The 21,369-nt window shown below is 39.4% G+C and overlaps 2 protein-coding genes across 2 annotated transcripts; one reads left to right on the plus strand and one right to left on the minus strand.

The window, feature by feature from the left end:
• The first annotated feature begins 1,830 nt into the window (after positions 1–1,830).
• On the plus strand, positions 1,831–20,554 carry LOC106910095 (PDZ domain-containing protein 2-like). The gene is made up of 3 exons (XM_088009164.1): positions 1,831–2,183; positions 14,627–15,081; positions 20,089–20,554. The coding sequence occupies exons 1-3, from the start codon at positions 2,067–2,069 to the stop codon at positions 20,546–20,548; spliced, it is 1,032 nt and encodes a 343-aa protein (XP_087865290.1). The 5' UTR covers positions 1,831–2,066; the 3' UTR covers positions 20,549–20,554.
• LOC148157773 (uncharacterized) lies at positions 16,399–17,512 on the minus strand. Its single transcript, XM_088008431.1, has one exon. It carries the CDS (start codon positions 17,510–17,512, stop codon positions 16,565–16,567), a length of 948 nt encoding a protein of 315 aa, XP_087864557.1. The 3' UTR covers positions 16,399–16,564.
• Positions 20,555–21,369: the final 815 nt, after the last annotated feature.

The raw sequence follows: 21,369 nt of genomic DNA on the forward strand, positions 1-21,369 counted from the left end.
AGTGTCTGCGTGGCTAATTGGTTGGCCAGATTGTTCTGTCTTGTCGGGTGTAATTCGATTAACCCACATGCAAGAACACAGACAGGAGAACAAATAAAGTTTAACAGGTTTATTATGAGCAGGAGGGAAACTGGTTGGAGCGGGGGGCAGCAGCACCGACAGTACACTAAGAAAAAAACACAGGGGAGATGATGAGTTTGAGGTTGTAGGAAATTAGCGTTGTGATCAGAGAGGAAGGAGGAACTTACAGGAGTGTGAAACCTTTGGAGGAAGTCAGAGGTTTTGGGTTTCCGTTTCTTTGGTTACGGAGGAGTATGCCAGGAAACGTCGAGTCTTTGACGGAAGCTAGGAGCAGCGGCTTGATCTGAGCTGGTGTGGCGGCGTTGGGGAACGGACAGGTTGCCCAGGGCTTGGAGAGCAACTGTGCGGATGGTTTGCCAATTTGAGTGAGGTTTAGAGAAGGATAGAACTGTAAAGTTGCAGTGGAGACTCGGCCATCTGGCGGGTAGCCTCCACCAGTGTCACGAGGGGGGAACTGGGAGCGGAGGTCCAGATCCGGATGCTCGGGTAAGTCCTAAAGAACAGTGATCAGAGAGTCTGATTACTCGGGGATCAAAGCAAGGATGACACAGCAATCAACGAGAGCACGGGGCCAAGAGAGTACCATCACTAGTCAACAATCTGCCGTCAAAGAGTTGGTAAACCGCTTCTCTTAAGCCGCAGGTAAGGATGTAATTGCTGACCGGTGTGTGGATGACGTCAAAGGTCCGCCCCCCTGCGCAGCCGCCTCCAGGACTCCATCTAATGGAGAAAAACCCAGAACCTAACAATTCCTCCAGCACCATGTCTTTCAACTTAATTTTCTTTTATGACCACTCTGCTCTCCAATACTTGCTGTTTGTTTTTATTTATTGCTCTTGCATTTAGCTCTTCTTACTTGGAATCCTTAAAGGCCCTATGTGTTGGCTGCTTGTGTGTACTATTAAACTCAGAATTGAAACATTGACCTTGACAAGCTGCCACCAGGCCTGATATTTTTGTCTTCTGGTATTTCAAAGATGTTCACACCAACAGAGAAGGTAATTTCTTTTCCTCCTCTGCCTGTGTCTTATCCACATATGTATGATGCATTTCCAGGTACATAGAGCCATTTCATAGCACAATCAAGTAACTATGTTACCTTCAATTGTTATAAAAAATACAGTATATATCGAAAACAATTTACAAGAAATTTGAGTTTGTATCACAGCTGTATTTGACGCCTTGAAATTGACTTATGTCTTTTTAACAACCAACCTACCCTTTCCAACATTCTCCCTTCTGCATGTATCATAACAATGCTTCTTCATGCCTTCCATTGATGCCGTTTACAACAGTTCTGAGGAGTGTTGCAGTGTGTATGATTAACTCAACTTCCACCAGATGTTTGGTTGTTTCTGCTGCTAGTTAGAGGAGCTGTGTGGAGTTAGCACAGGACAAGGGTAACCTGTGGAAGGAAGGCTTAAATGGAGACTGAAGCTCCAAGGTGGAGCTTTGAGTAAAAAGGAGGCACATCGGCAATGGGAGAATCAAGGATTTCTCAAACATGCATGAAAGAATCAAAGCAACACTCCAGATATGTGGTTGATGAGTAAATAACATAACATGATATAAACTTCAAAAAACTTGAATTTGCGTAACAAAGCCGTCAATGGACATAATCAGCAGGTTGTACAAAATTGAGGGAAGCATTAAACAAATTTATTATTATTTTTAAATGTTTATTTGCATGCCATCTTTTGCCTTCTGCTACAATGTAACACGTTTTCTACACTTATGTGTGTTTTCCAGGTGATAGACTGATACTGCAGAACCACTGTTCAACTACTGTGGACAGCAATACGACTTCTTCTCCTCCGGATCATGTTGGCATTTTTTTTTAAGTTAACTCAACTTCTGTTAAGTAATTGTTGCTCAGAACTGAATTTGGGAAGTTAAGCCAACATTGGTTACTGCTACTTTTCTGATGGTAGCAAGCATCATTGTTACTGTCAGTGAGGGGTCTGCAGCAGGCTCAAAATGTCAGTATGCCTATTACTCAGGACAACGCCCTCAGCATTCTCCTGCTGCTGGAGGACTGGCACAGGGCTCAGATGGTGAGATCTAACAACACTAACATAAAAGAAGACAGTTTGGAATATAAGGTACTTCACTACTCTCACCCACTATTTTCACTTTTTTCTGCAAATCTCCACTCATCTTTGCTTTCAACTAATGAACATTTTAAATACTCACCTTTGCTTTAAAATTTAAGCATTACACTAATTTCACCTGATTCTTTACATTTCAGAACTGCAGATTTCACATTGTGGCAACAATCATGTGAAAAACTTTGAATGCTTTTGTATTTTCTTAATAGGATTTTCTATCAGATTTGTTTGTAAATCTTCATCTGTCCATACTGATATTCACAATATTCAGGAATTGTAACACTTAAGTTTCTGGTTATAACCTGGATAAAACCATATTCTAATAATAAACCCTTTAGGAGTTGAGAGTAAATATAAAAAATATTTAAATATTCTTTATTTCATGGTGTTCAAATTTTTTCTACCAGTATCCAATCAGTTTTATTGGGATACTAAAAAATGTTTCATTTGTAAAGCAAGGAGTAGTATTATGTAAGCAGTGGCTTTAAGGCATAAAAGTCTTTCTTTATTTTCATCTTTCATTTTATTTTTTATGTTCAGTCCAAATACATGACCAAATTTATAGCTTCATAAGACTCTAAACTCAAAGAATAAATAGATGTACTAAGACCAGACAACTTAATGAATAATCTGTTTCATTTAATCTTGTCTAAACTCATCTGCCTGCATGTTTTACTTCTAATCCTGAAATACAAGTTCACCAAAAAAACTTTAATTGACTACCAGCTGTTATTTTTAAATAAACATCATTTAGAGTGTAATAAAGAATGGGAAGCCACATTGAAGAATCTTTCTGAGATCTGTCATCAAATGGGAGGAAAAGCAATGTTGAGTCTGAAAAAAGGTTGTGAAGATAGAGACATTTGTATTCTGATACCAATACTATGAGTCCTCTACCATTTTCATATCAAGGCAAAACATTTTTTGAAGGCACTAGTTCTAGTTAATAGCAAAAATGTGATTAAATAAAATATTATGTATTTAAACTTTATTTTACTGAAACAAAACCAATGTTTAGGGGTCAGTAATAGACAGGAGAACTCTTAGTGTAAGTGTCTACCTGTGCCCACTTGTCCTGGCCAGGCCTCATGTTTGTGGTTGGTGCTAGCAGTCACTGGCAGGAGGCAGAGTAGTCCATCACAAGACGACTCTGAGACACACAAGCCACAACCAACCATGTATGCACTCCTTTAAACTGCAATTTATGTTGAAGCAAAGATAGTCACTAACATGAATATCTTTGGTCTGTGAGAATAATGTTCAAAGAAAAAACTTGCACAAGCATGGGGAGAACATGCAAACACCTTACTGAAAGAATTTCACATATTCATGTTATGAATAAATTACTCAACGTTCCTAAGGCTGTTGTAAACAAATATTTTAGTAATCGAGTATTTTAATGATTATTCTTACAATTAAATGAGTAATCAGGTAAAAAAAAAATGACTAAAATTAAATATTGGTAAATCTAACATAAGAGCAGTGTTACTGTCAGATATCAACATCAGTCCAATTTTTTATATTTGAGCATCCTTAACATCCCTTCTGTAGTTTAGAAAATAAACTTGTAACAATAATAGCTCACTTTATAAGTTAACCTGAAGAAAAGTTATGAAAGAATCTGAAATTATATTCAATTTAATAATAAAGAGGCAGGCTCACAAATACAATTATAAAAATGTCTATGTTCCAGCTTTTAGTTTATGTGTTCATCTTCAGTCAATTTAATAGATGAACTTTCACCTTTCCCAGCCATTCATAGCTCTTGTGTCCATGTTAGCGATGGGATTTGACACCTTCGTTCGTCACACACAGGAGCACAACTGTATTATGGGGTTCCATTTGTGTCAAAAATAAGTAGAAGTCATATGTGTAGATCAGAGGTCGCGCTAAACTTTTTTGTTCTCCATCATTTTGACTGACAGGATTAAAAGAATTGGTCATGTACTATTTTTAAATCATAATCACATTAACATCAGCTATTTAGCCGCATTTTTATGCAGTTCAGTTAATATTCATCCAGTTGAACCATGAAACCAGATCCCATTATACATAATGCAGATAAATGCATCTAACTTTTTCTCCATAGTGACAAAAACTAATGACTACGGCCCCGATAACTTATAATAAATTAAATTAAATGACTCCACTTAAATTACCAGCACTTCACTTGCTGGGGTCTGAACTCACAGCTTCACAAATTCCTCCTGGTTCGCATCTGCAGATAAATCTGTATTAGTTCATCGGGCAGTTGGATATACCTAAAGCAAACCGATCCATTTTTTTTTTTTTTTTTTACCCTGCGCGGTCTGGGGGTGTACTTTTACGAGGATGTTTCTTTCTTTTTCTTTTTTCTTTTTTCTTTTTTTTTTTTGCGTGGTGTCACTTCCCCGAAACGGACAGATGTTACTTCTGCCGCGCTTCTGAGCGTCACTCTCCTTCTGGGTGCAGGACGGTAACGTCTTCAGCTCCATTTGTTAAAACCGCAGGATGAGTTAAGTTTAATTCTGTGCAGCGGCCGATCCGCGTCAGCATTGGTTGTGCAGCCGCAGCGCACTACGCATGTTACCGTCTAATTAAGTTCTGCACCTTTATTTATTTCCTCAAGATAAACTGCCGGCTCCTCTGTTTAGACTATAAATGAATTCAACATTGCATTCTCTTTAGTTTTCTCTGTTCTGTATGTATTGGAGACTGAAATTAAATGCGCCGTTTCTATCAAAGTTTTTGAATGGGCTTCCTAACGCTCCAAAGCATCCGGTCCATAACGCTGTCGTTGCATATATGTGTTTGCTGCATATGTACATGTTGAATATGTTGTGTCTCTAGCTGCGTCGTGGTTATTACTCACTGTCATCTTGTCAGTTCAACTGCAGTTATATGGGGTTCCATTTGTGTCAAAAATAAGTAGACGTCACATGTGTAGATGTTGGTGTCATAAGTAGTGGTGGTAGTGGTGAGGAGAGAACGCAGGTAGACCCAGGATATGATGAAAATGATTAATTTAATGATAACGCTCAAACAGTCCAAGGCAGGCAGCACGGCAGGGAGACAAGCACACAGCTAAATGCTGGTAGCAACTGACTACAGGACAAGAAATGAGAGCAAACACAAACCAGGACTAGGTAGTTCCACTGGAGACCCTGCAACAACGTTAGACAGCAAAAGACATATGTTTGACAAGGACCTGACGAGGAACACAGACAACAGGTGGGACTAAATACACACAGGGATAATCAAGGTAACGAGACACACCTGGGAAACAATCAACGGGGAAGACAGTGACAGACACAGGAAGGAAACTGAACACAAAAAACTCTAAAAATAAATACACAGAAACACGATAATGACAGTTGGTCCATGTTGTTGCTATGTGACTTTGTTTGATGTCTATGGTCTTAGTGCTTTATGGATATGTCAATGTTACATGTAGATGTTGCATATGTAGGTGATGCATATGTTAGGTATTGCACATGTCTATGTTGCATATGTGTTCGCTGCATATGTCTATGTTGCATATGTCTATGTTGTATATGTCTATGTTGGGTAACACTTTATTTGAAGGGGGTGAATAAGACTGTCATGACACTGTCATAAACATGACATAACACTTGTCATGAACATCAATAAGTCTTCATGAATATTTATGACTGTTGTCATAAAGCGTCATTCGGTAAATTATGACACTTTTAATACAAAGTTGACATTATTCAAAATGTCTTTGTTATGACAACTTGACATTAATCAGGAAATCATTACTGTTTAAACTTTACCTTTAATTGCATAAAGTTACCTAATTTTTAAAGTGCAATCAGTAATACTTTTATAACAAATTTATATCAGTAATGATTTCTTGGTTAATGTCAAGTTGTCATAACAAAGACATTTTGAATAATGTCAACTTTGTATTAAAAGTGTCATAATTTACCGACGCTTTATGACAAGAGTGATAAATATTCATGAAGGCTTATTCATGTTCATGACATGTGTTTATGACAGTGTCATGTCAGTCTTATTCAACCCCCTTCAAATAAAGTGTTACCCTATGTTGCATATGCGTTCATTGCATATGTATTCGCTGCATATATAGATGTTGCATGTCTACGTTGCATATGCGTTCGTTGCATATGCGTTCGTTGCATATGTGTTTGCTGCATATGTACATGTTACATATGTTGTGTCTCTAGCTGCATCGTGGTTATTACTCACTGTAATTTTGTCAATTCAACTGGAGTAATATGGGGATCCATTTGTGTCAAAAAGTAAGTAGAAGTCATATGTGTGTAGATGTTGTTGGTCTATGTCTTTGCTATGTGACTTTGGTTGATGTCCATGGTCTTAGTGCTTTATGGATATGTCGATGTTGCATGTAGATGTTCATATGTACATGATGCATATGTTAGATATTGCATATGTCTATGTTGTATATGTATTCGCTGCATATGTCTATGTTGCATATGTCTATATTGCATATGCGTTCGCTGCATATATACAGGTTGCATATGTGTTTGCTGCATATGTACATGTTACATATGTTATGTCTCTAGCTGTGTCATGATTATTACTCACTGTCATCTTGTCAATTCATCTGCAGTCATGCAATGAACCCTTGGCAGTTGTTTTTTTTTATGCAACTTCTGTGATTGGTCAATGTTGTTGGTCCCTGCTGTTAGTTCATGTCGTTGGTCCTTGTCATTGGTCAGTGTTGCTGTTGCCTGTTCTCTTCACCATTAATAAGTGTTGAAGTAGGTCATGTCTGATCAGTGTTTATTAGATATTACAAAAATGTTGGTCTTTCAATACTATTGTTTTCAAAATGCTGAGATTTCTTCTTCCTTGTATTTTCTTCAGCCATTAATCTAACGCTCCCTCCTCAAGCGCTTGGAGGTTCACTTAGGGACCGTCAACAAATGTCCGAATCAAGCACTCCTGACAAACAAATTTTAATAAATGCCAACCAAAGCCAATCAAAGTTACATAGCAACGATATAGACCAACAACATCTACACCTGTGACTTCTACTTCTTTTTGACACAAATGGAACCCCAAAGTTGAAACCTATGCACCGCAGATGTTTCTAAATTGTTGGTGGCTGCAGCAATGCCTGTTGAAAAATCTACCTATGTGAAAAAAACGTTTACAAAACTTTACTATAAATTCCATTTGACACATAAATGTTTAATGTTGCATGTGAAATATGTTTCAAAACAAGTGTCTATAGAAGACACTGAATACAGCTGCTCTGTATACAAAATGCTGCTCTGTATACAGAGCAGCATTTTGTATACAGTGCAGCTTTGGAAATGCTGCATTTGAGCATAAACAGATCAATGAGAAACACAATCCCGTTCATATTAAGGTTCACCAGAATAAATAAATTTCAACTAATGAATAACTGTAATGTAAACCTAAATGGACAGTTTCTGCTTTTTGTATAAGAAAAACATTGGAATTGGCTCCCAAGTATCTGTAGTGTGAGTTGCTTAACACTTGTAGCCTAGTGTGTGTTTTTGGCTCAGATCCTGTAATGCAACTGCACTGTTTCTGAACTTTTTAGCGACACTACCCACAGGAAGTGTCACTAAAAATGAGGTTGGTGTCATCATATTTAATTTAAATCACATACCTGATGGTGTTGCTCATGGTGTTTACGTGTAGAAGGGAGGAATATAATGTCGATTTGTTGTAGTGCAATAAACTCTCATTTAAATGATATAAAGTTAACAGGTAATGTTGTAGTTGGTGATGATATCCAAATGGACAAGCCAAAATTATAGTAAACGTTTCTACATTACTGTCAGATAGCCCCCACAGCTTATGAGCCATATCTACAGTATTTCTCTGTGTGTTCTCTACTGGGAAACAGTTTGCAGACTGTTGATGAAGGAAAATAAACTAAAAAATAAAATAAAATAAAATAAAAAATTAGCCGCATTAAGACCTGATTTAACTAGTGACAGTCAAACAGGGTCCTCAACACAGATGTTAGTAAAAAATTAGGTGGCTGTGTGGTTTCCTGATCAAAACACAACAAACAACGTAAATAAATGGATTTGAAAATGTCTGTACTTTCTCTAAGATTCCTTCAAAACATAATATTTCCTTGTATGTGAAGGAATATTCAAGAATATATTGAATTTTAAAGGCTTGCAACTTGTTTTGTTTAGTTCAATACTGATACTAGCACAATATTTACTGCTCATGAATTTTACATCCAACAGTCCACATACAGTATGCAGGTAGGTTGCTTAAATTTTTTTCTATTAGTTTTAGATTACTGAAATAACTCTCCCCACGAGCAACAGTCAAAAGCAACGTGCAAAACTCACATAAAGCAACCCAGACTTCTCAAAAAATACTATGTAGTTGCATTTTATTCAAACTTCAGTGTATAACTTTAACAAATACGGAGAAAACATTTTTTAATAAAGTTGTCACCATGCTGTGCCAGTTTGTTATGAGACATATAATCTGTGAAAACAATCAATCTCCTCCACCTCGTCCCTGAATTGCTATTGCTAGCTAAAGTAATCCAACGTTCCGACGAAAACAACCAATCAGAACCAGGAGAACGGTCTTAGTGCTGTCAGTCAACTTCATTCACTCACTGCTAAATGTGCTAATGATGGAGAAACAACTAGGCCTGTCGCGATAAACAATAAATCAATTAATCGCACAATAAATGAAAATTATCGACCTCATTTTAATTTATCGGCTTTATCGTTTCTTCCTGCCTTTTTCTCTTTCTATTGATGATGATGAATGAATAAGGCTCAACTCTGGTGCTCTCCACAGACCCCTCCCTTCCTAATTTCCTTAGTGTAATGCTCAGCTCACACTACATGATTTTGGAATTGTCAGCTGATTGTATGCCCATTTTCAAAACCTGAGAGACACACTAGCTGACAAAAAAATTGTAAGTATTACGGATTTGATCGGGTTTAATCATGCTGCTGTGTGTCCAGCCATATGACAAGAGCTGATTTAAAAAAAAAAAATTTAGTAATAATTTCTATGTCATTATAATATCAAAGACACACAGTTTCACTATGAAGTGATTTGTTTTTACAATAATATATATTTGACAATGTATGTAGAAATCATTATTTTATGGATAAAAAGAAAAAATTAATTGCTCTCCGGGGCCCCCTGGTGGGGTACCGCATGCTTCGCTGGTAATATGAGTTGTCATGCAATATGCAGAGGATCCAAACGTCCAAAGATCCGGTAGATAACAATGTCTCAAAAAAGGACTTATCCTTAGGGTTATCCTTAAGTTTTTTTTTCAGGACAGAGAAAAGAAAGAGGAAGAATAGAAAAAATCTAAGATAAAGGTTTGTTTTAATGTGCCTCGGTAATGTAATGTAATGTAAAAGATTTGTAAAGCTGCTAACAGAAACTTAGTTCGATAGCGACCTGGAACGGTCCAGTTCAACAGCCAAACATTTATGCTAGGGTCTTTGTGTTTGTGTGTAAGTGAGTTTAAACTTTAAATGAGTTTATTCTCCTGCTTGGTTCTGCATATTTCTGATGTATTTTTGGCTTCAAAATGCCATGTTTGATAACATTTGATAATAATTAAAACTTCTCAATGTTTGACATTGTGTAGCAAAATGTTTTTAAGTCAGGCTAAGTAGCTGCTATATCAATGAACTGCTCTATGCTGTAGTTGGGGATATGTTCTTTGCTGCTGAGCATAATCATTTGTGGCTAAAACAAACATTATTTTTTACATAACTTCTAATTGTGAAACTTCTGTTAAAATCATTTGAAGGCACAGAATTAGTCCAGTACCAATCCACATTCTCAGGGGAAAAAGACTCACCTTGCAGTTTTCTGGCCGATCCCTGGTTACCGATCTTTAAACAGCCTGACCAGCCGATTTTGATTTTGGCTGATATGAATTTGTTTTTGTCTGAAATATTGCTAAATATAGCAAGAAAGTCACTGAGTTGGCAACAGTGGTGTGAATATTGTTAACTGTTAACATGCAGACCTGACCTGGTGGGTCGGTCTGTCAGTCAAACCTCTCACTGTAGAGCAGAAGAGGACAGAGACTGATTTTTAAACCTTTGCTGATGAAAATAAGATTAGGGGATAAGATGGGTTTCACTTGTAAATATCGGCCAATCACGATCCCCCAAAATTAAGGAAATCGGCACCCAGAAATCAACTGGTCAATAAATCAGTTGGCCAATAAATGTATCCTATTGTAGCCGGGGCATCTTGTCCTGAAAGTAGGCTGCTGTGCACTCTTCCTCTTGCCCATATATGGAAGACGCTGTGACAGAGCGCAGCTAGTTTGTTAGGGAGACTGGTAAACAGCATTTACATTTAAAAGCAGATAGATTGCTGAGGAGATCAGATCCCAGGCTGATGGCTCGTGCAGAGGGAACATGCTTTAGCGAGAGAGATGTCAAGAGAGCCGTTTACTGGTTTCACTTTAGAGAAGGCTGGCCTGCTACTGTTTCAATCTTAGTTTTTGTTTCAATTTTTGATTTGTTTCAATTTCAGTTTTGTTTTAGTTTAGTTCTTTTTGGATAGTTATTGTTGATCAAAAGTCTTTTCTTTTTTTGGTTTTGTTTAGGGAAGGGGAGTTTCTATTGTCTAACCCTCTGGCTTGTTTTAAACAGGGACCTATGCTGTCCCTGGTTCCCAAGCTGTTTCATTTAGATTGAGACTAGTGGAAGGGGAGTTTTTTTCTTTTCTTTGTTGTATTCACCAGGGATTTGTATGTGAGTGTGTTTTTGTTAGGGAACATTTAGGTGTATTTATTTATATTTGTGTTTCCTTATTATTATTCCTCCCTCAACAGTCTAATTTTATTTAATTGGGTTTTTAACTATTTAAAAACTCCCACTTTGGTATGGTCATTTCTGTACAATAAAATAAATTGTGACTACATTTGAACTCAATAAACTGCATGTAATTTGCAGCAGTGCCTCTGTTAATCTTTTTACAAACAAACTTACCTGTATGATCTGGCAAAAAGAGGATCTAAGGTTCTCTACTCTTGGTAAAAGCTGTACCTAAGGCCACACTATTATACATGTATATAATGTAAACAGCACTGCCAGAGATGCAATAAGTTTATAGCAGGTGTGTGAATGATCTAATAATCGGACTGCTGATTGCAGCCAGTCCATATTGTTAGCAGAACTAGAAGGCCCCAAAACCAAATTTTACTTAGGGCCCCATGGAGGCTTGGGCCGGCCCTGGACAAGAGCAACATACCATGAACCGATTTCTCTCACCGACATTCAGATTTCAGAAAGAAAATCCCATAAATGGTAAAATGGACTGAACTTACATAGCGCTTTTAAAATCATTTTGACCACTCAAAGCGTTTTACACTAGAGTCACATTCACCTATTCGCACTCACAAACGCTCACACATTTATACACCGATACGCAGATTGGTAGGCGATTTGGGGTTAAGTGCCTTGCCCAAGGGCACATCAACATGTGGCAGGAGGAAGCTGAAATCGAACTTACAACCTTCTGATCACAAGGACTACTCTTCCCACAGAGCCACAGTTGCCAAAAATCCACTATATCAGACGTGAATTTAACGTAAACGAACGCGGCTGAATGAATAACCTTATCATTATAACCTATTTATGTCACATTAATGATGAACAGCTGAAAAGTTACCGGGCATATCAACTGCGGTAGCAATTTCGCTCCAACTCCTCTCCTTGTCAGAATATCTTGGTAATTTTTTTCCTTAATTCATTAAATTTTAGTGAAAAGGAGACAAACAGTAGTCTGTAGCTAAGCTAACTATGCTAAATGGTTGATAATCTCACACAGTCTACCCAACTCTCGGAGAAAAACTGGGTTACTCTTATTTTCTTCTCTCTCTCCCTATCTTTATTTTTTATTTATTTATTTTTTTAAATCTGATTTTATAATTTTTCTTAGCAGCATACTGCCATGGTTGTTCTTGTCTGTCACTGACTGCTGCTGAACACGTCACTGTTAAGCAGGAAGGAACCATTTCATGCAGATCGGCGGGGGGAGGGGGGTCAAGGCAAATATGGATGTGTGTTTTTTGGTCTGGGAGGGGTAACATTTCATTTTTACTGATTAAAAACAATCTTCGAAAACACAACATGATTAATTTTGTAATTGACAGGGCCCCAATTTCTTTTAATTTCTATGAAAAAAAAAATTGTGGAGGGCCCCCTGTCAGTCAGGGGCCCTTAGAATTGTCATAACTTTTCCTCCCTATACGGTGCCCCTGGGGAGCATGTTCAAGACACACCTGGTGCTGCCACAAATTAAACTTGGTTTGATTATTAAAGTACAGCCACAAACAGCACAGTTACCCGAGCTCCGTAAGGGCAGACACTTTCCAGTGGAAAGTTGCTCTCTATAACAGGTTAATGTGTGATTCGGTTCGGTTCTAGTCCAGTGGGGAGATTCTCCGTATTGCGGTCTGTAGCACAGCAGCTGCGGTCATTTCTCCGCTGATTTGCAGTGACACTCATCAACCGAGAACCTCGAGATTCTGGTTGTAATGGACTAAATGAACCCAGATATTTTATTTTGTCTTATAAAAAATGCTCCTGCCCCAAACATAATGATCAGATCATGAATTTTATTATTTTTTAAATACAAACAAAAAATAAAATTCACGTCACACCTAACTAATATTATGTAGTTTTATACTGTCGGCGCCAAACTGCGGATCAGAACTCTGACCAGCTTCTCTGCTTTTCTGTTCTTTATTACTGTCAGTTCTTCAGAGAAGCGAGCTGCTAGCAGCGCTGCTAACTTACAGTTATCCCATTACAAAACGTAATGATCATGTTCCTGTCACTCCTCGTGATTAAACTCACAATTACGATCCTCTGTACTTAGCATCTCTCGGATAGCAGACGGTGAACAAATTTAACTAAATATTGTATTATAACTGAAAAGAGAGATGTAACTTCTATCATGGATATAAATTAGCAAAAGACCCTACACATTACAGTGAAATACTGCCACTTCCGGTGGGCGCCAGAAGTAAGACCCATAATCGTTTTCCCAGTAAGCCTCCCACGAATAAGGGGGGGAAGAGTTAGGACAATTCCAAGGACCCCTGACCGACGGGACCCTCCACATTTTATTTTTCTTGTATAGAAATTTAAAAGTAAAATGTGGCCCTATCAATTACAAAATTAATCATATTTTGTTTTCTAAAATTGCTTTTAGCAGTAAAAATCAAATTGTGCCACTCCCAGACCAAAAAGCACACATTCATATTTGCACTGCACACCCCCTGGATCTGCATGACATGGTTCGTTACTGCTTGGAGCGCTTGATGGTGACAGTGTTCTGCAGGAATCTGTAGAAGACAAGAATGACTATGGCAGTTACTATGCTTCTAAGAAAAAATATAAAGACAGATTTAAAAAAAAAATAGAGAAATAAGAGAGGTAAAAAGACAAGTGTCAATTTATAACCCAGTTTTTCTCCAAGAGAGGTGGGTAGACTGTGAGATTATCAACCATTTAGCATAGTTAGCTAAGTTAGCCATTTCAGTAGCATTTAATGAACAAAGGAAAAAAATTACCAACATATTCATATATTTAACCGGTACTTGTACCTTTTACCACACACAACAGATAAGACTGTCAGCAGCAGCTCTAACCCATTTCGCTCCTTACCAGTCCTCTCCTAGTGAAATTAAAGCTGCAGTATATAACTTTATAAAAAATTCTTTTTACATATTTGTTAAAACTGTCATTATGTTGCGACAGTATGGTATAGAGATAATCTGTGAAAAAAAATTTTCATCTGCTTTCTCCCACTATCTACAAACAACCAATCAGAGGCAGGAGGTGGATTTTCACAATGAGGTTGGTTCACAATCAGTGAACCAGTGTTAAAAAAGATGAATAGAATAATGAAGATGGAGGAATCCATTGAAATTCAACTTTGCATCAACTGAAGAATGGACATATTCTTAAGACTGTTATTTAGTTTGCGTAATGGCCTTCCTAAAGCCCTGTTCTCTGTTTGAAATTTGCAATATCTAGAAGGCAATTCTGTAAGAGGAAGTCCATCAGATTAAAGGAATCTTACTGATTCAACCAAAGCAAGTGGTCAAATATCAAGCTAGAAGTATACCAGAAGCTTGCTTGTTAAAAGGCTTGTGGAAGATGAGCAACTCAATAGAAGACAATAGAAGGCTTCTATTTGAACATTTATTTATCATCTTCAGCATTGTTAGACCAGAGAAAAATCAATTATTTATTGAATTGTTCATCCAGTGTGTTGGCTATAATTAATTAAAAGTTTTTGTTTTAGAATTATGTTATTCTATTAATTCTAAGAGGTCCATAATCATTATACGAGTATATGTAAACTTCTGTTGGGACTGATACTGTCTGTCTGTCTAAAATTGACTGAGTATACAGATTTGTTGGTTCTTCTACCTCTTCCAGGATGAAGAGTACCACAATGGAGAAGAAGACAGTTTTTGTGGCAGTATTCAGTTGGATGATCTGCCCTTGTGTCTGGCTGCCGCTCAGAAATTGGTGGAGTATATTAAGTTCAATTTCATGGAGAGTGACACAGCTCTCTCAGCTACAAGCTCCTATTGTAGAAAGGGACTTGATGTCGAAGTTCATGCTGTTTCCTTCAGAAAAAGTGAGGACGATGCTGTTGAATTTGGCCTGAGCTTTGGGAATATCCCTATTTTTGGGGATCCTGATATCAGAAAAAAAGGCTCTTCAAGGAAAAAGAGAGAGGAGGGCCCCATCATTAACGTGGGCTGCATCTGGGTGACAGAGGTGAAAAGGAAAAGCCCAGCAGCCTGTTGTAGGTGTATCAAACTCAGAGATGAATTGCTGTCAGTAAATGGACAACTGATGGTGGGAGTTAATGTCAGCGGAGCCAGGTAAGATGACATTAGTAATACCCTGTTACTTCCCTATTTGACTCTGCATTCTCTTCATGTCTCTTCATGTATTTTTCCCTCATTGGGCTTATGGTTTTTTTGTTCTGCTCTAGCTCCTTGTGATTTTTTAAGTTTTTTGTTCATTTTTATTAAACGTCCTTCATTTACAACCTCCTTCTTACATTCTGCATTGTAGTCCACAATAAACATACAACACAACATGATGACAAGACACATATGCAGAGTAAATTAATGTGTCATCTGCTTCTATTGTTAACCCATCCATCCATCCATTTTATGCACCCTAGTCGGGTCAGGAGGGTTACTGGTGCTCATCTCCAGCTAACGTTCCGGGCGAGAGGCAGGGTCACCCTGGAGAGGTCGCCAAGCAAATTGCAAATGTATCTGTTTTCAAACTAGCAACTAGAAAAAAATTCAGTTTGGTTATAACTTCAGAGATCTGCTTCTAAGACAAACTGAACACAGCATTTAAATTTAAATTTATAAGAAAAAAAAATACAATCACATTAGAGAACCTTGGTGTGTCTGACTAAAAGATTTGAGAAGAATACACAGATTTTGGATTTCCTCTCAGAACCCTCTCAGGATTATTTTTAAATTATTGTGCAAGATTATTTTCCCATTGGTGTTTAGTTCTCTGTATATAAAACCCATTTAATTGCATCCTTTCTTGCAGCTGTCATAGTCATTAACACTAAAAGCAAAACTGAAACTGGTGCATTTAACCAGCCATATATAGAGGTCCATATCCCAATTGTCAAAGCTCATGACACATCCTGGTAGGCTGTGTCCTTGACATTTAAATCACATTATTCCGGTGGCCCTGAGGTGCAAAACACCACATTAACGAAGCACAATTACAAATTACAAAATCACTACAACATTAACGAAAACACAACATTAACGAAAACACAACGACATTAACGAAAACACAACGACATTAACAAAAACGCAACGACATTAACCAAAACACGACATTAAGAAAACGGAAAAGGTAGGTCCCAGTGGAGACCTAAGAAATCGCTGATTGGACTACAGCTCGTTTTACTTCTGAACCGGAAGATTTTCTGGAGACCCTTTTCACAGTGATGTCAGACAATGGGCACCGTAACTCGAAGAGGTGTATCTTTACTTCTGGTGTGATTTTGCCTTGGGAAACCTGACTGAAAAAGTCAGAGACTCACAGGGAACAGGATTACAAATAAACACAGAAATAACTAAAAAAATAAACACACAGAAACACGGATCATGACGGTACCCCCTCCTCAAGGGCGGCTACCAGACGCCCCAAAAGAAAACAGTCCCAATAAACACAAAACAACCCAACAGGGTGGGCGGAGGGGCGACGGAAGGAGGGCAAGAGTCCATAGAAAAAACAGTCCAAAACAACAAAAAACTAACCAACAGGGTGGTCGGAGGGGCGACGGCAGGAGGGCCAGAGTCCAGAAACAAAACTAAATCCTCACAGGAACAGAAAAAACAGTCCGGGGGCCGCCCACGGCACAGGAGGCGGAGCTCCTGTGGGAGCCGGAGCTTGAGCCACGGTGGGCGGCGACGCAGGAGCCGGAAACACCGACGAGGAGGCGGATCCGGCGGTCTCCGCCGGCGCAGGAGGCTCCTGAGGCTCTGGAGGGCCGGCAGGAAGGCTGGCTGGAGGCTCGGAAGGAGCAGGCTCGGACGGAGCAGGCTCGGACGGAGATGGCTCAGATGGAGCAGGCTCTGGGGATTGCACAACAGCAGCGGACGCAGGAACCTCGGGGGGCTGCTCACATGCAGTGGACGCAGGAAACTCGGGGGGCTGCTCACTAGCAGCGGGCTCGGAAGGCTTTGGGGACGGCTGCTCGTCAGCAGCGGGCTCGAGAAGCTCTGGAACGGGCTGCTTATCAGCAGCGGGCTCGGGAAGCTCTGGAATGGGCTGCTTATCAGCAGCAGGCTCGGGAAGCTCTGGAACGGGCTGCTTATCTGCAGCGGGCTCGGGAAGCTCTGGAATGGGCTGCTCGTCAGCAGCGGGCTCGGGAAGCTCTGGAGGCGGCTGCTCGTCAGCAGCAGCGGGAAACTCTGGAAGCTGAACCACCGGGGCGGGCCATGCCACTAGCCGTGCCGCCTGACGACTAGGGGCTAGTCCGGCCACCTGGAATCCCATCACCAAGGGAACTGTGGCGACAGGAGTCGGGCAGGCAGATATGGCAGGGAATGGACAGACTGTGGCGGCTGGAGACGGTCTGGGAGTGAAGGCTGGAGTGTATGCTGGAACTGGCGGAGGTGACGGGCAGACTGTGGTTGCTGGAGACAACGGAGTGACGGAGCGGAGAGCCGGAACGGGAACTGGTGAGATGAATCCTCTCTTGATGATTAATTCTTCGTGTAGCTCTTGAACCAATTCCAGCATGAACGGGTCAGCATGAAACATGTTGAATAGATAATGAAAATCTTCCTCGTACTCAATGTTGTAAATGTCCAGAGATTTGAGGAACTCCACCCCCACAACGGTGGAGTTGTGGGGGTGGTTTCTGGGTCCATGATGGTATTAGCGTTCATCACCTTTGTCTCTGGTCGGGTCCTACTGTCAGGATTGGTGGTGGTAGTGGTGAGGAGAGAACGCTGAGACCCAGGTAAGATGAGAAATAAAATGAATTTAATGATAATATTGCTCAGTAACAGTGGAGGAAACAGGCGGCACAGCAGACAGACAAGCACACAGCTAATCGCCGGTAGCACTGAAAACAAAGACTGAAAAACTGGAGATGACGCCGACACAGGACTTAACCAGTACTACTGGGACGACGGACAGACAAACGCAGACAGCATATGCTTGACCCAACGAAGAACATAGACAACAGGTGGGACTAAATACACACAGGGGTAATCAAGGGAACGAGACACACCTGGGAACAATCAACGGAGAAGATGCAGAGACAGAGACTAGCAGGGAATATAAATTTTAATTTGTGGTACAAAAAGCTTTTCACTCCTCACTCCTTCACCAAACAATCAGATCAACCCCAGCAGCTGCTTCTGCCTGTTAATCACTGCAGGAGGCTGACTGACAAGGAGGAGGGTCTAAGCAAAACAAATAAATACATAAATATACAATAGATCTATCATTCACAAAATCTAGATCTGCGAAAAGTAATTTAGTAAAAAATAAATTAATCTAATGCTTAATAGGCTCCAACATATATGTATATAGAGCTCATCACATTTCTCCAAAGAAACTTTAGTATCTATCTATCTATCTATCTATCTATCTATCTATCTATCTATGACAGCGTCTTCCTACTCGTGTCTATCTTAGCAAGAGTTTGACTTCTCAGGACGTGGTGGAGTAGCGGGTGTTTGACATAACTGTCAGGTTTTGGACTTGAGACTACAGGTAATATCGCTACTGAGAGGGTGGTGAAACTAGTGTATGAGGGGTGAGGGGGGTGACGATGATGCATTTTATGTGACAGGTGGCAACCCCAGTCTATACTATAAAAATCTGATTAAGATTAGAGCCTAAATACGTTCTATTTCCAAAACAGAAAGGCTACGTAATGTTAGCAGCTAACAAATTACTATTGCTAAGTAATTCCTAGTAAGTCAATATTTAAAATCCTTTTCTAAACAACTGTTGGAAGATGTCACTGATTTTAGTGAAACTTAATACAGCACTGACAGGCAGCGGTGTATATGTTTCCTAACTGTGGCTAAAGCTGCTGCTAGCTGGTTTACTCTCCAATCGGAGGCTGGTTTCTTTAAATACAGTTGGAGAATGGTAAATTGACAATGACTGATAACGGCTAACACTTAAATACTGTTTTATTAAAGTTAATACAGAAAGTGAACTTCTAAACGTTACAGCACTGACAGACAGCGGTGTATATATGTTCTCAACTGTGGCTGAAGCTGCTGCTAGAGCTGGTTTACTCTCCGATCGGAGGCTATTTATTATATACACATTTAGAGAATGGTGGATTGACAATGAGTAATAATGGCTAACACTTAAATGCTGTTGTAATTAACCTTACCTTTTAGTATATCCTTAAGATAATGAGTATCCGTGAATTTTTCAGTCAGGTTTCCCAAGGCAAAAGATACACCTCTTCGAGTTACGGTGCCCATTGTCTGACATCACTGTGAAAAGGGTCTCCAGAAAAACTTCCGGTTCAGAAGTAAAACGAGCTGTAGTCCAATCAGCGATTTCTTAGGTCTCCACTGGGACCTACCTTTTCTGTTTTCTTAATGTCATTGTGTTTTGGTTAATGTCGTTGCGTTTTTGTTAATGTCGTGTTTTGGTTAATGTCGTCGTGTTTTTCTTAATGTTGTTGTGTTTTCGTTAATGTTGTTGCGTTTTCGTTAATGTTGTTCTGTTTTTGTTAATGTCGTGTGTTCGTTAATGTTGTAGTGATTTTGTCATTTGTAATTGTGTTTCTTTGATGTTGTAGTGTTTTGCACCTCAGGGCCACCGTACATTATAGTTGAACAATAGCAAATAACACATTGGAAAATCTATTACTACAAAGAGTCTAACAACACTTTAACACTGAAATGAAGCTGTTCAAATTTTTTTGCAATGCTTCCCAGTTTGTGTGCTTATGCAGATTGTGAAGTGGTCACAATCCAGTGTGAAGGGTGCCTGTCTGAGAGAGTTAGGCACAGAGGCAGCACAGCAAGAGTTAATTGCAGTTGGGGAGGGGGGATATAGTGATTATTAACAGAAGGGTATTTGGCATAGACTTCACTGATGTTTCTGTATCCTGAGCACTTTTGTCCATTATATCTACCAAGTGAGTTTAGATTGAATATTTTGCTAGCTGCTGGTGGTGCTGCATGCTCACTTTAGTTAGTTGTTTACAGGGAACTTTGCAGCAGTTTGTCAATTTTTTCTTGAATGGACAATAAAACTTTACTTGAAAATGAATGGTTTTGTTAATATGTAATGTGTTTGACGAAAACAGAATAGTTTTGTAGATACTAAGTCTGTTTCTTTTTTTTGTTTTACAGCTACCTGGTTGATCAGTGCTGGAATGGCGGTTGTATTTATTTGATCCTTTTGCGTCGCATCAAACGAAAGGCCCCTCTCCCTCCTTGTGTCAAGGGAAGTTTCACTATTCCTAACAAGATGGATCACTGTCAAACCCAGCAGGACATAACTGATTTTGAAATGGTGAACTGCAAACGTACACGCAAACTTGGAGTGATATCACAATCATCTAACCAAGGCTACAGGGAAAGTACTGCATCACAGATCAAAACCAGGAATCAGTACTCCCTTTTTAATACTGATGAAGAAGTCAGTTCATCACTAGAAGACTGCTGCCCAGACTTGTCTCCTCAGACAAGAACTATTCATTCATACAATGGATCTGCTGGAACTCTGCCGGGGAGAAGTCACAGTCAGGTGTTGGAATGCAAAATGCAATCCTTCACTAGTGAAGCTACTACCCAGGTGAGACTTTCCTGATACACTGCACTTAAGTTTAACCACACAAGGGATGATACTAATGACTCCCTCATACAGATGAAAAGAGACAAAATAAAAATATTTCCACAGGTTTAACAGCATCCCGATTATACAGAGAAGGAGACCAAGGGATCTCTGTGTCATTTAGATAGAACATTCTGTGTCGTAAAATTACTTTCCACCAAGTGTCCACCATGATCCTCACCTGCGATGTTTGGGAGTGGAGTTTTTATGTGTGGTGAACTAAAGGGCGTAGTGATTTGTATCAGAAAAAAATGCAGGCAATCCGTTCAAAGATGTGGCATCCTTTTATTATCGCTCAACTTACAATTCTTGATGCAAACGAAACTAAACCATCAGCAAACATCACATTTATAACTCCTCTTTAATAATACAGTTGGTAAGCTGTTGAACTACTGCAAAACTACTACTACAAAAAAACCCATTCTAGAAAGTTCCAGCACATTAAAGCCGTTTTTGCACTGCAAGGAACGGCACGGCACGGCACGTCACAGGTTCAAAGTAGGGTCAACCGTGTTTGCATTAGAACTTCCGACTTAAAAGTTAAAGAATTACTTTTAAAAACAGTTTCATATTACAGCATTTTATGAGATCAGTGAAAACTTGAGGCATGAACAGGAAATGCATAAAAAACGCCTGACAGCACCCGGCTCCACAAGAGCTGTGGCTCCAATTGGGCTGGCCAAATGGTGCTGCTTAGAATTCAGCAGATGATTGGTTTAAAGTCAGCCGTTGGTTGTTTTGCAGTCAGCCATCGATCGGGTCTAGCTGGCTCTCACTAAACTGTTCTTACTGTATTT

The sequence above is a fragment of the Poecilia mexicana genome, unplaced genomic scaffold, assembly GCF_051168715.1.
Source record: "Poecilia mexicana isolate PSO_F unplaced genomic scaffold, ASM5116871v1 scaffold_9, whole genome shotgun sequence".
Classification (NCBI taxonomy): Eukaryota; Metazoa; Chordata; class Actinopteri; order Cyprinodontiformes; family Poeciliidae; genus Poecilia; species Poecilia mexicana.